At 58.0% G+C, this 13,182-nt stretch overlaps 1 protein-coding gene across 1 annotated transcript; it reads left to right on the forward strand.

The window, feature by feature from the left end:
• The first annotated feature begins 3,929 nt into the window (after positions 1–3,929).
• Positions 3,930–8,885, forward strand: EN1 (engrailed homeobox 1). The gene is made up of 2 exons (XM_025429534.3): positions 3,930–4,815; positions 7,930–8,885. Exons 1-2 carry the CDS (start codon positions 3,930–3,932, stop codon positions 8,244–8,246), a joined length of 1,203 nt encoding a protein of 400 aa, XP_025285319.3. The 3' UTR covers positions 8,247–8,885.
• The last annotated feature ends 4,297 nt before the right edge of the window (positions 8,886–13,182 follow it).

Consider the following 13,182-nt stretch of genomic DNA (forward strand, 5'->3'; position numbering starts at 1 on the left):
CCCCTCTCCCTCCCTCCATCCCTCAAGTGGGGGAAATAAACCATAGGGGTTCTGCCCTTCCACATTTAAAACAAAACATCTTTTTCCCTATTCTCTGCTTTAATGTGAGCTGGTTATGGAAGTGGAACTTGGGGACCATCTATTGCAAAGATGTAGCTAGGTCATTGGCCTTCTGTGGAGCCTCTTACCCTGGGAAACTGCACCACTCAGAACGTCAAGGCAACGGAAATGGGCACTGGGTGCCTCCAAACTTCCATACCTTTGGCTCAGAAGCAGAGGGCTTTTGAAGAAAAGGACTCCATTCTCTTCCTTGTAGATTTCCCTACCTGCTTCCCGACAGTCAATCTCCTGGCCATCCCCACCTGGATATCTATCAGGTTGGAAGAAAAATCCTTGAATTCTCAAAGGCAGAAAGGAGTACCCCGAAATGCACAGCCACACAAGTGTATTCAGACGTGTGCACACACACCGCTCCAGTCACACCCAATCCCTTCACCCAACATACTCACAACTTCGCCCAGTCCCGAGCCCACTCCGAGTCCTCTGGACCCCCCCTCACACCCCCATCTCGGGCCAACATTTGCTCCCTCTCAGCACTCACACACCTCACTTCCCGGCTGGCTTGCTGGGACACCACCCCGCTAGCCTAGTGTGTTCATTTTCAGGAAGGAGAGGAGGGCGTGGGGCCGGGTGGGGGTCGTGGAGAGCTGAGGGTTCTGGATGCCGCGCATCCGGGGCGCAGGCCGGCCTCGGGGAGGTGGGTGGGTGGGTGGGGGGGACCAGGCATGCGCGCGGAGCGCCGCCTAATCCAGCCGGAGCTCGTGGGCCGCGGGTGCATTTATCATCCCATTACTGTAACAAATCCGGGCTCTACTACATGAAAGGTAAAATGAATTACCGACGTTAAGCCGTCAATAAAGTCATTTCTGTAAATGGTGTCTCCAAAGGGCCGCCGCATTATTCAGCTGGCTTTATCAGCTGGCTGGAAATTACGTGGAGGAGCCGGGCCGCGCGGCGCGCGGGGCCGCTCACTTTGATTAAGCGTCTTGCCAGCGCGATGTGACAGAGCTTTTGACCAGGGTTTTATTCACAGGCCTGTGATGAACGCCAAGCTGATCAGGCGGAATGAAGAGTAATTAAAACCTATAAATTATCTTCCGCAGCCCTTCTCGAGGCGTCTCCTGCAGGCGAGATAAGGCGTCGAGACCCTATTTACGGCGCTGAAAGGGACCGCGGCGCACAAAAGCTACGCGGCTAAATAGGATATTGATAGTGTCCTAATTAGAATTTAATTAAGTACCCACGCTCGCTTGCGGGATAAAGATTTCAATTTTGCGAACTTAAATATAAATAAAACCCCACCCCCCATTTCGGGGAGAAAAGGTGGGGGCACCGGGAGATTTTCGGGGAGCCTTTGGGTGTAGAACTGAAGAGGACCCGGCCGACTCCCAGGTGGGGCTGGGGGTCGGGCTTGGGAGGGCCGAGGAGATCACCCCGGCCGGCTCAGCGCAGCACTCCCCAAAGTGGTTCGGGCAGCCCCCAGGCGGCCGGGAAGGTCTAACGGGGAGCTCTGAGAACCCCAGTAGAGGAGGACCCCCGGCCGACCCGAGGATGCAGCCAGCAGCACCAACTCCCACTCTCCACCAACCTCTAAACTTCGGGTCCTGGGGCGGTTCGGCCTTTCGCGGTTTTCGTTTTATTTCCCTTCCAACCCTCTGTGACTTTTCTGGTCACGGGGGAATTGTTTTGTATGGTCCTCTAAGACAATAACCCCCCCCAGAGACCCCTTTTCCGCTCCCAGACGAGGATGGGGCCAGAGAGAACAGGTCCCCCGGAGCCCCACGCTAACATCCCTGAGAAGGCCTAAGTTGCCCAAGCCGCTCTGGCCACTCTCCGGGACCGCAGGCTGCGGGATACAGTGTGCACCTGGCCCTCTGAAATAGCTCGGCAGACAAACCCTGCTGGTGTCCAGCGCCTCACCTCCCCCCACTCTCCATCCTTGGCGTGGGAAAACTTTTAGGGTGCCTCGACTGACCAGGAAACAGCGAAAAAGAGCCCAGCGGACTGGAGACGAGTCTCCGTGAGTGTGGAATTGGCATGAGCCTCCGCGATCCCCCAAAGCTTGGGAAGAACACGCAGGGCTAGAGCCAGAGGCCTCCAGGGAGTTGGGAGCAAGTCCAGAGACGTCTGGGCAACCGGGTTAAACTCGTTGTACACATCGTCAGCTGGCTAGGGCAAACACTCGGGGTGCAGTGCTTTCATTGGTTTGATTTCACTTTGCAGGGAAATCTAACTGGAGGTGGCCCTGAACCCAAAAGCCGTGCCTCGCGTGCATCTGCCCTCGAACTTGCTTGGCCCAGGGGCCCGCCCTGGACAACTCTACGAGGCCCGGATGGCTTCGACTCAGGCGGCCAGGGAAAGAGCAGGCGCCTGGTGCGACCGGCTCTCCGGCTCTCTCGCGCCCTCTGGGCTTAATGGCGCCAGGACAGCTCCCGGGGGGTTGTCGAAGGTCCGGACAGGGTAGGATAGGGCAGGACAGGGGTAGGGATACTCCGGAAAGGACACGCAATGCAGCTGGCCGGCGTGCACTGCAAAACCGACAAACAGACGGTGCTATCTAGGAGCAAGTCGCCTCCGGGTTTGCTATTTATGAAAAAATAAACTGCTTATCTGCAAGTAACCAACTCTAGGTCTATTTCACATCTCTGACCCTCTTCGTCTCACCCCTTCCCTACACAGACACACAGACACATACACACACACGCACAGACAACATTTTACCCGTCATAACAAGAAAAAGAGAGAGAGAAAATAAAAGGCTGAGTTTCTTAGGCATAGGGATGTAAAAGAGCCGAGGCTCCTGCCTCCTGACCCTGTGCCCGGCGCGCACGCACCCATAATCCTGCATTTCTCCAACAAGTTGTTTATGGAGTTGCTTCTCTATTTGCCTACACCCCCCCCCCCAAATCCACCCCTCCCTGGTCTCCTTTGCCCCTTCCTCGGTCCTGGCTTGAAAGAGGGGGAGGGGCTCGGGCTCGGGTGGGGGAGGGCGGGCCGGACGCGCAGGGCTCAGGCCGCGGCGCCCCCTCTCCGCCAGCGGCCGCCGCCCCCGGATTATTTATCCGCAAAGTCCCGCGCGCGCCCATTGGGCCGAGGCCCGGGTGTCAGCGCGAGTCCTGGCTCGCCATTGGCCCCGCACACGTGCGGCCTGACTCACGTGCTTCCGGTTTGAAGGCAAAAAGTGTGCCTGGGTGATTTTTTTTTTAAGCGAGAGAGTTTGTGCAAAGATCCGAGCTGTCAGAGATTTGAAAAAAAAAAAAAAAAAAAAAAGAAAAAAAAAAAAAGGCAGCCCCGGCGCTGGCGGAGACGCGCTCTCCCTGCAAAAAAAGCAAAGGCGATTAAAGGCGCTGCCAGCCTCGCGCTCTGGGCACAGCTGAGCGTGACACTCGGGGAAGTAAAACCCCTCACTACTGCCTAGGAAGATGGCTAGACTTTAAAGACTATTTTTTCCCTTTAAGAAAAAAATTTCTTGGAGCTTTTTTTTTTTTCTTTTTTTCTTGCTTTCTTTTCTTCTTTTCTTTTTCTTTTTTTTTTTCCTTCTTGGCCGTGGCTTACTCCCCATTTAAAACAAATCATTGAATCTGGTGGCAGAAAGGAAAAAAAAAAAAAGAAATAGCCAAGTGTCTCCATATCTGGATGTCTACAAATTAGAGAGAGGGAGAGACAGCGAGATCTATCTGCTCGATAAGAGCGAGCGATCCAGGCCAGGCGCCTGGGCTTTTTTTCCTGCACCCGCCCCGTGCCTTCGCTGGGGCTCCGCCGGCCTCCTTCCTCCGCGCACCCCCACGGGCCGCTGGCAAAGTGGGGTGGGGAGCGAGGCGGGGGGGGCGGGGGCCGGCGCGGCTGCCGGGGCGGCGGGGCGGCCGAGCATGGAAGAACAGCAGCCGGAACCTAAAAGTCAGCGCGACTCGGGCCTCGGCGCGGCGGCGGTGGCGGCGGCCCCGGGCAGCCTGAGCCTGAGCCTGAGCCCCGGCGCCGGCGGCAGCAGCGGCAGCGGCAGCGGCAGCGGCAGCGGCAGCGATGGAGACAGCGTGCCGGTGTCCCCGCAGCCCGCGCCCCCCTCGCCGCCCGCGGCGCCCTGCCTGCCGCCCCTGGCCCACCACCCGCACCTCCCCCCGCACCCCCCGCCCCCGCCGCCGCCGCCGCCGCAGCATCTCGCGGCGCCTGCTCACCAGCCGCAGCCCGCGGCCCAGCTGCACCGCACCACCAACTTTTTCATCGACAACATCCTGAGGCCGGACTTCGGCTGCAAAAAGGAGCCGCCGCCGCCGCAGCTCTTGGTGGCGGCGGCGGCCGGAGGAGGCGCCGGAGGAGGCCGGGTCGAGCGTGACCGGGGCCAGACCGGCGCAGGTAGAGACCCTGTCCACCCGCTGGGCACGCGGGCGCCGGGCGCCGCCTCGCTCCTGTGCGCCCCGGACGTGAACTGTGGCCCACCCGACGGCTCTCCGCCAGCCGCGGGCGGCGGCGCGGGTGCGTCCAAAGGCGGGAGCCCGGCTGCGGCGGCGGCGGCGGCGGCCGTGGCGGCGGCGGCGGCGGCGGCGGCGGCAGCCAAGCCTTCGGACAGCGGCAGCGGCAGCGGAGGCGGCGTGGGGAGCCCCGGCGCGCAGGGTGCCAAGTACCCGGAGCACGGCAACCCGGCCATCCTGCTTATGGGCTCCGCCAACGGCGGGCCCGTGGTCAAAACTGACTCGCAGCAGCCCCTCGTGTGGCCCGCCTGGGTGTACTGCACGCGCTACTCGGATCGCCCGTCCTCCGGTGAGTACCCAGCCCGCGGCCGCGCCATGTCTTTCCGCCCCGCGGACGCCCCAGGGCGCCCCGCCGCCGCCGGGCCGGGGAGAACAGACCCGGCCTCGGGTGCTCTCTTCTCTCGCGGCCGCCGCCGCCTCCTCCTCCTCCTCCTCCTCGCCCCCGTCCCGGTCGCAGTCGGGTGTGCCCCCAGTTCTGCGCTCCTGGCCTCTGTGGCCGCCACTCGAGAGGCTGCAGCTCCTGGCACGGGAAGCTCGAGTCCGGCTCGATCCTTCGGCTTGGAACTCCGAGCCCCTCGGGCCTTCTTTGTGTTTTTACCTTTATTATCCTTAAGAAAAACACAAACAAACCCACAACCAGTCATTGATTTTTCTTCCAGGGAGAGGGGTGTTGAGAGCCGGCGGGAAGGTGGGCCTAGTGATCGGGCTCTGAAATCCCGCCAGCCAGGTCCTGCGGAGGCCGAAATGGAGCAAGGCTCTCATCAGAGAAATAATCCTCACCTTGTGTTCATACAAACACAAATACCATGTCGATATTTTCTGAGGAAAGTTCATTTACAGAGAGATAGATTGGAGAACACACAGAAAGAGAGAGAAAAGCCTTTGATCGCTGTCCCTCCTCCCCAGGCCGGGTAAGCCAGAGAGTCTGACCCGGGTGGGTAGAACCCAGGGAAAGATGGTGCCGGGAGCCCCCCGCTCCTGGTTCTCTGCTGCTCGCAGACAGTGGGAGAGGAGAGGAGACGGGTCAGGCTCCCGCCGGGTCGCGGGGGCTCGGGGCATGATTGGCAGCCTCCTCGGCAGCTTCTTCCTGCCACTCGCACATCCTCCGGGCCCTGCCCCTTACTTCTTTCACTCTTTTCTTCCTCGGCTCTGCCAGTTAGCAGATTTCTCCAGCTATAGGTTGTTTTTCTCGACTGCCTTAGGCCCCTTTTGAGCCTGTCCCTCGCACTTGGAGACCCCGAGGCCGAGGCGTGCGCTGGGGCAGCCCTAGGCCCCCGGAGAGGAGGCTGGGGCCTGCCCACCTTCCGGGGCGGCAGCACGGGGGAGGCCGGTGGGCTCATCGAGGAGGACGGCAGGGGTCTGGCCTACAGCTGGCGTTGCGGGCACCGGGTCCGGTAGGAGGCCGGGCACAGCGTAGCCCCGCGCCGCTCTGCTCCGGCTGGTGTCTAGCCTCCCCACGGCTGCCGGCCGGGCGCGGATCGATGCGCGCTATCAGCCCCCGCCATCTCGAGCCCCGTTATTGACACGTCGGGCTCCCTGAACCTCCGAAAAGCTGCTTTGATTGACTCGCCTGATGGATAGAGTGATTGAGCTGTCAGGCTGTGAGGCTCAGGCCGGCCGGGAGGCTACGATTTTATTACAAGTGTCCGCGCCTCTGCACACACATACACAACACTCTCACAAACGTCGGGGACGCACAACGCACAGCGGGGCCTTTCTGGAGATGTACACATCCTTGCCCGCTCAGCTAATTGCTAATCTAAACCGAGGCCGCCCTTCCTCCCCACCCCACCTCTCAGTCCTCTCTGCACCCAGCTTAGGAGCCGGCCTTGCCTTTGTTCTTGGCTGCTTTCTCTCTTCGGTGCCTGGGGAGGCAGGGTACTGGCTCCTCCTGCATGGGCAGTTCACGGAGATGAACCTCAACCCAGACCTGAGTCGCTGCAGTCAGCCAGGCCTGGACTCTTTTGTCACAGGACAGCTAGTAACCCCAGGCTCTGGTCGGCCCCTGGAGCCAGCAGCCCAGCTTGCCCTTCTGTTGCTAGGTTTGGAGATGCTGGTGAAGACCCTTCTTTCCAGACAGTTTCAGATATTAAAAGGCACGACAGGGACTTAACTTGGCTCAGGAAGCTCCCATAACCAGGGCAGGGCCCGCCAAGTAAATGCCTAAATGCTGGAGGACTTGGGTCTGAGGCTGATGGACAGAGGTTCTGGCTTTCAAAGCTGCCTCCTCTTTCCCCCTCCTCTCTCCAGATCTGGACTCCATAGCAGCTTTCTTCTCAGACTAGGTTTTGGGAGAGACTTCACCTTCTTGGGGAGGTTTGCTGGGGCCTCTTCCCATATCCATCTGTGATGTAAAGCACAGATTTCTGTCCCTGTTGTCCCTCTGTCTCTTGACCTCTGCCCATAGTTTGCTCCTGAATGGGGGGTGGGGAGGAGGGATGTAGCCTCCTTGCAAATGTCATAGATGGGCAGGGGAAGCGGATCTGGCCTGTTTTTGTTATACAGGACTTTTCAATCCTGAAAACTGTAGTTTACGTGTTCAAAAGACAGAGAGAAGAGAGACCGTGCCTGCGCAGCCGGGTAGAGGAATGGGGACAGTGGGCTCTTTCTTACTGGCACCATCCAAGGGGCAAAGCAAGCAGAGAACCCTTGGGGCCAGCCAGGGTCATGTGGGTAAGATGTGTAACTGGGTGAAAGCCTTTCCCCCTCCCTTCAGAGAAAGGGGTGCTTAGTGTCTCCCTGGGACCCTAGAAAGGGCTTCCTTTAGGCCAAAGAGAAAGGAGAGGCACAGAGAACATACGGCCGAAGATCTAGGCAAGCCCCTCACCGTCCCCTTGTTTTCTGGGGTCAATAGCTATAAGCAGATGGGGTCTTATTTTAAGTTCTGGGTGGAGGTGCACATCTTGAAAAGGCAGCTGGAGGATTCCTTTGCAGGCTGGCAATATCCTCAGGGCAGTCCTGCCCCGGTGTCTTCACTGGCCCGGTCTTGAGCCTCTTTTTATTCCAGGGCTGTGAAGACAGCAGGCCCCTGACCTCCAACTCTGGGATCCACCGGACGGGGCTCCGAATGAATGTCTCTCCATCTTGGATTGTGGGATTTAAGTCTGGCCCGCGGCTCTCTGAATTGGGGTGTGGGGTGCACAGACAGCCGTGGCCGGTTTTCCTCCGCGGCTTCTGGTCCCCCAGAAGGGGAGTCGGCCGACCCCAGCGGCCAGGCGATTGCTCTCGGGGCTGGGCGGCGGGAGGGAGCTGGGGGCGCAGCGGGGCCTCCGCTGTCGCCCCGGAAGCGCGGGGCGCGATCCCCTGCAATTCTCACGGCTTCCTCTGCCCTCTCCCCCCCTCCCCTCTGCCCTCCGTCCCCACCCCCACCCCCACCCCCACCCGGCCCTCTCCGCCGCTGCAGGTCCGCGCACCAGGAAGCTGAAGAAGAAGAAGAACGAGAAGGAGGACAAGCGGCCTCGGACGGCGTTCACGGCCGAGCAGCTGCAGAGACTCAAGGCGGAGTTCCAGGCGAACCGCTACATCACGGAGCAGCGGCGGCAGACCCTGGCCCAGGAGCTCAGCCTCAACGAGTCCCAGATCAAGATCTGGTTCCAGAACAAGCGCGCCAAGATCAAGAAAGCCACAGGCATCAAGAACGGCCTGGCGCTGCACCTCATGGCGCAGGGACTGTACAACCACTCCACCACCACGGTCCAGGACAAAGACGAGAGCGAGTAGCCGCCGCCGGCTGGGGCCGCGCGGTCCGGCCGCCGCGCCCGCGCCCCCTCCTGGCACCGCCGCCGCCGCCGCCCGGCCCCGCGCCCGGGGAGAGAATCCGCACGGGAGGGAGGGAGCAGCAGGGAAGAGGGAGCGCGAGCGAGCGAGCATCTCAGAGTGGAGAGTCACGTTTGAACGAAACATTTTTAGGAGGGGAGAAGGACTCGGACAGGTGCTACCGGGAAATAAGATCGATTCCCTATTCACGGTATAAGGGGCGAAACTGCGAACTCCTTAAAGCTCTATCTAGCCAAACCGCTTACGACCTTGTATATATTTAATTTCAGGTAAGGAAAAGAAATATGTGTAGCGATCTCTATTTGCTGGACTTTTTATTAATCTCCTTTATTATTATTGTTATAATTATTATAATTATTATAATTATTTTATCCCCCACCTCCGCCTCGCTGCCCCCGGCCCAGTTTCGTTTTCGTTGCCCGTTTTGAATGTCGTGGCTTCTCCGGTGCCTCCCGCCCCGCATCGCTGGCCCCCGTTTCTCTGGGACTTTTCTTTGTGTGCGTGAGAGTGTGTTCCCTCGCGTGTCTGCCCTTGGCCTCCCCCTCCCCCGCCCCCGCCCCCACCTCCCAAGCCCCTTCCGTCGGTCTGTCTGTCCTGCCCCCCTTTCGTTTTCCGGAGACTTGCTGAGAAATACGACCCCACAGACTGCGAGACTGAACCGCCGCTACAAGCCAAAGATTTTATTATGTTCAGAAACCTGTAGTCTGAAATAAAGTGTACACTGTGCTCACGAGCCGCTGGCGGCTCCGCTCCTTGCGGGCTGGGGGCGGGCGTGGGCGCCAGGCACCGAGGGCCCCGCGCACGCAGCGGCCTTCCGAGGCCTCCGCGCAACGAATCCCGAGGGCAGGACGAGCGCGCGGCGGTGGGGGCGCCCCGGATCCCGGGAGGTCCGGGTCTGGAGGGTCCGGAGGGTCCGGAGGCCCACGCCCGGTCTCGGATTGCGTCCGGAGGAGCCCGAAGGCAAAAGCCCAGTCCTGACTTCGGAAACACTGCCCGAGCCGTCCGGCTGCTCCCTGTGCGGGCCAGGCCCAGCCTGGCTTTGGCCTCCTCTCCAACCTGCTCGGCTCCTCCTTCGGCTTGCACCTTTCCCTTCTCTTTCTTCCCTCCCCTCACAACCAGGTACTGCTTGAGGGGTTCCCCTCCAGAAGCCCAAGGCCTTTCCCAAGGCGGGGCAGAGGTGAGGGGCTGCCCCCCACCGCAGTTCCCAGCTGCCCACTAGGCTGCGGGGGTGGCCCTTCGGACCTGGTCTCCGGGCCTGGCCTCTCCGCCACCTGGACCTTGCGGCTCCTAGTGCAGAGAAGTGATTCCGTGGGTGAAGCGGCAGGTGGAGGCCGGCACATGGAGCCTGTCCTGGCTCGGATCTCATGGTCCTTCAGAGCCCAGGGAGAAGAGGCCCCGGATGCTGGGAAGCTATGCAAAGCAGCAGCTCAGTCTGCTGCTGGGATCGCTTTCTCTTGGGGGACCCGCATTCTCACTTGGGCACAGGCCTGCCTCCTCCAGACACCAAACCTAAGCGGAGTCACTCTCAGAAAGCCAACAAAGGCTTGCTTCCTGACGGAGGGGGGCGCAGACGCAAGCATCCAGGACCCTCGGGACACATGGACTTCCCCTGAGGGAAATGTCTGCACTCCTGCCCCTGACCCTGGGGCCGGTCCTTCCAGGGCAGGCACTGGGCCCCTTACTTTCAGGGACTAGAAGGAGGAGGAACAGAGAGGGAGGTGCCTCCTCACGAGGTAGCATCTCCCTTTTGTCCAGCATTTGTTTTTGTTTCTGTTTTTTTCCTCCTTTCTTCCTGTCTTCTGAAATATGTGTGTATGTACCCGTACATGTGTGGCCAGATGTAGGTGTCCTTGCAAACTTGTGTGCATATGTGCTCACGTGCAAATAGAGCTTCACATGAGGAGTTACCTGGTTTTTGTGTGTCCCTGCATGTGTGAGTATTGTGCTCACTGGGTGTCCACTCCTCTGTAATTAGATGCATACTTGGATGTTTGTGAACTCGTGGAAGTGCATGTGTTCATTTTTGTTTGCACGCTAGAATGCTTGCAGGGGTGTTTGTGGGGCTTGTACATGCTTGGGAACTCTGTCTGTGGTCTTGCCTTGGGTTTCTTTCCTGTTGTCTTTGCAGGGTTGATTTGGTGAGAAGTGAGAATTGGCCCATCATTCTTCCCGTTTCCTTGAAAACCTTGCCCCTGATTCAGGCCTATACCCAGAGAAGTAACAGGGCTAGTAGACTCGGGATTCCCTGCTCAAAGGTCTGGGGGCTTGAGGTTCAGTGGTCTGGAGTTGGAGAGCGTATTTGATATTGCCATGGGTTCCCAACTTTATTGCAGCAAATCTTTTCCTTCCATCCCCTTCATGCCTTCTAAGGGCTTATCGACTAACATCTGCACAAAATGGGTGCTTAAGGGCTCCTTGAGTGAAGAGCTGGAAGCAGAGGCCAGGGCCCTTCCCTTGGATGGCCCCAGTGAATGGTTTTCTCGTGGATGGAAGTACATCCTTTGCCTTCCTGGGTGGGGAAGGGGGCCTGGGATCTTCGAGCTCTCCGGGGCTTCAGGTTAAAGGGTCTGAGACTTGGCACCCAGGGTCCTCCTCCCTTCATCCACGTAGCTTACTTAGAACATCTGGAAGGGTCCTGGCCACATCCAGATGTGGTTTTGGGGCTTCCTGCTCTACAGAGAACCTGATCCTTTCTTTGAGTGCCTGGAAGTGGGGCTGCCCTTTCTTTGCCCATCTCCACTGTGGCCTTTAGGGTACCTACACCCACATCAAGACCATCAGATCTAGAGGCTGGGGCAGGAGCTAAGGCGAACAGGAGCTAAGGCTAACTCCAGGAATCATACTGTTCCTTAGGGTTAATTCTGGAGGTCAAAGCCAAGAGTTCCTCCTCTCAACCCTGGGGAGGAGGGAGGAGGCAGTTACCCTCCCCAGGACTGTATCAGTAGAGCCTATAGATGTTTCATTATTACGTAATTTGATTTCTTGCCCATATCTCCTCTTATCTTCCAACCACTGTGGACGGAGACAATTTTCTTCTTTGTTCAGTGGAGGAAACTGGAGCTCGGAAGACTTACATATTTGGTCCATGCCTCCTCTGTGGCTGTGTCTTTCTCTATGTCATCTCTCCTCTTAACAACGGTCTCGGTCTCGACCTTAGGAATCTGGCCCAGGTCCTGACTTTCCTACCTTCCTGCCCTTCTCATCCCCAGTTTCCCTGCTTCCAAATTGGGGCTGAGAAGAGAAGAAGAAGACTATGGTCAGCCGTCTTTCTTGTTTCCCCCTCTAAAAAAAGAAAGTAATAATAATCATAAATAGGCATTGAGTTCTCTGACTTATGGGGCTGGCATAGTGAGCCGCCTGTGTATTAAAAAGTCTGAGGTTGCATCGAAATAAATAGTGGAGTGTGCTATCCCAACTTCCTCATTTTCTACCTTAAAAAAAAAGAAATCGGATTGAACCATAAACTTAAATCTTCCTCAGCCCAGAAGGAAATACACACTATTGAGTCTAAACACTATCGATCCCTGCCTCTTTCGGAGGGCAAAGGTCTCTGTTTTCTTACTCAAAATTCTTGTTCCTTCAATGGGGTCAGGGGGAGGCTGCAGATGGAGGAGGGGATATTGGGGGTGTGTGAGGCTACCCGGTATGTCTGCAAGTTTACATGTTTGTGGGGGCATTTGTATAAGGGTGGTATTAAGTATATTTGTTCAGGCTTGGGAAGTGGAAATGTGTGTTTGGGGTGTATGGGTGCCAGTAGTGACTGTTTGGTGTCTGTGTATGTGTGCATATGTGGTCAGTTCTCAGGTCCCCTAGGCTGGGCTGCCCCAGGGCACTGAGAGGGAGTGGCCTGCTAGCCTGCCCCCTACCTGGCTCCCTCAGCCCTGTGACCTATGGCAGGACTTCCAGAGGTGATCTCACCAGAGAGGTCACTGTGTCCGAGTCTCCCCCTACCCCAGCTCTCCAACACCCCCATCCAATGCCCTCAGTAAAAAGCCTACTTGCAGGGGCAGGGGTGAGCCTTGGCTGACTCCTAGAGACCAGAGGCCAATGTCAGGAAGGGTAGAGAAGCCCTGGCCAGACTCCTTATCCTGGATGAAGGTGGTCACTGTGGTTCCCTAGAGTGGTCATCAGCTTCTCCAACAGTCAGCCTAGATTTTCCTTTTTGTGTTGGAAGAAACCCATTCCTCTGACAGTAGAGGCTGCCTTCCCCTGCACAGACCAGGACAGGGGGTGGGAAGGGGCAGGGAGGCCTGGCAGCTTTGCCTCACCTGGGGGGGGGGGGCGGGTTCACAATGGAAGCTTTCACTCTGAGGGAGGTAGCAGAGTATTGCTCCATCCCTCCGCAATCCCAGCAGAGACTTCTCCCACTTTGAACTCAGGTGAGAGGGCTACTCTCCTGTGGTGACTTGTAGAAAGGGCCAGGGCTGGGGACTCTGCCAACCCCCACTCCTTCCCCCAATGCTTTAGGCCAGTCTTTTAATGAAGTCCCATTGTTGGAGGGGGTCCTCAGGGATTCTTGAATAAAAAGGTTTCATTTCACACAGGCAGGGGTGGAGGGGTTGGGGGAGTGTGGGGGAGGGTGGGGAGGGTCCTAAGAGAGTAAGTTCCTCATTCAAAAGCACACAGCAAGTGAGAGGCAACCCCCTCACCCCCAACCCCCCACCCCGGCTTTCCTGAGTCCAGTGTCCTTCCCAGTGCCCCTACTGAGTGGGTAGAACTATTGCACATCCAGCCACTCAGCACACATGCTTCTGCACATCAGAGAACACAAGCATCCATTCATCTGTGTGTATACACACGCACATATGTAGAATATGTGCACGTATACAAAGAAATGTAAATGGGCTGATGTATTGAGGTGTGTTCACAGCAGGTACAG

Source organism: Canis lupus, chromosome 19, assembly GCF_003254725.2.
Source record: "Canis lupus dingo isolate Sandy chromosome 19, ASM325472v2, whole genome shotgun sequence".
Taxonomy (NCBI): domain Eukaryota; kingdom Metazoa; phylum Chordata; class Mammalia; order Carnivora; family Canidae; genus Canis; species Canis lupus.

Coding starts and splice junctions, on each gene's coding strand:
- EN1 (XM_025429534.3), top strand. CDS start 3,930: ATGGAAGAACAGCAGCCGGAACCTAAAAGTCAGCGCGACTCGGGCCTC. Junction 4,816..7,929: donor CTCGGATCGCCCGTCCTCCG/GTGAGTACCCAG, acceptor CCGCCGCTGCAG/GTCCGCGCACCAGGAAGCTG.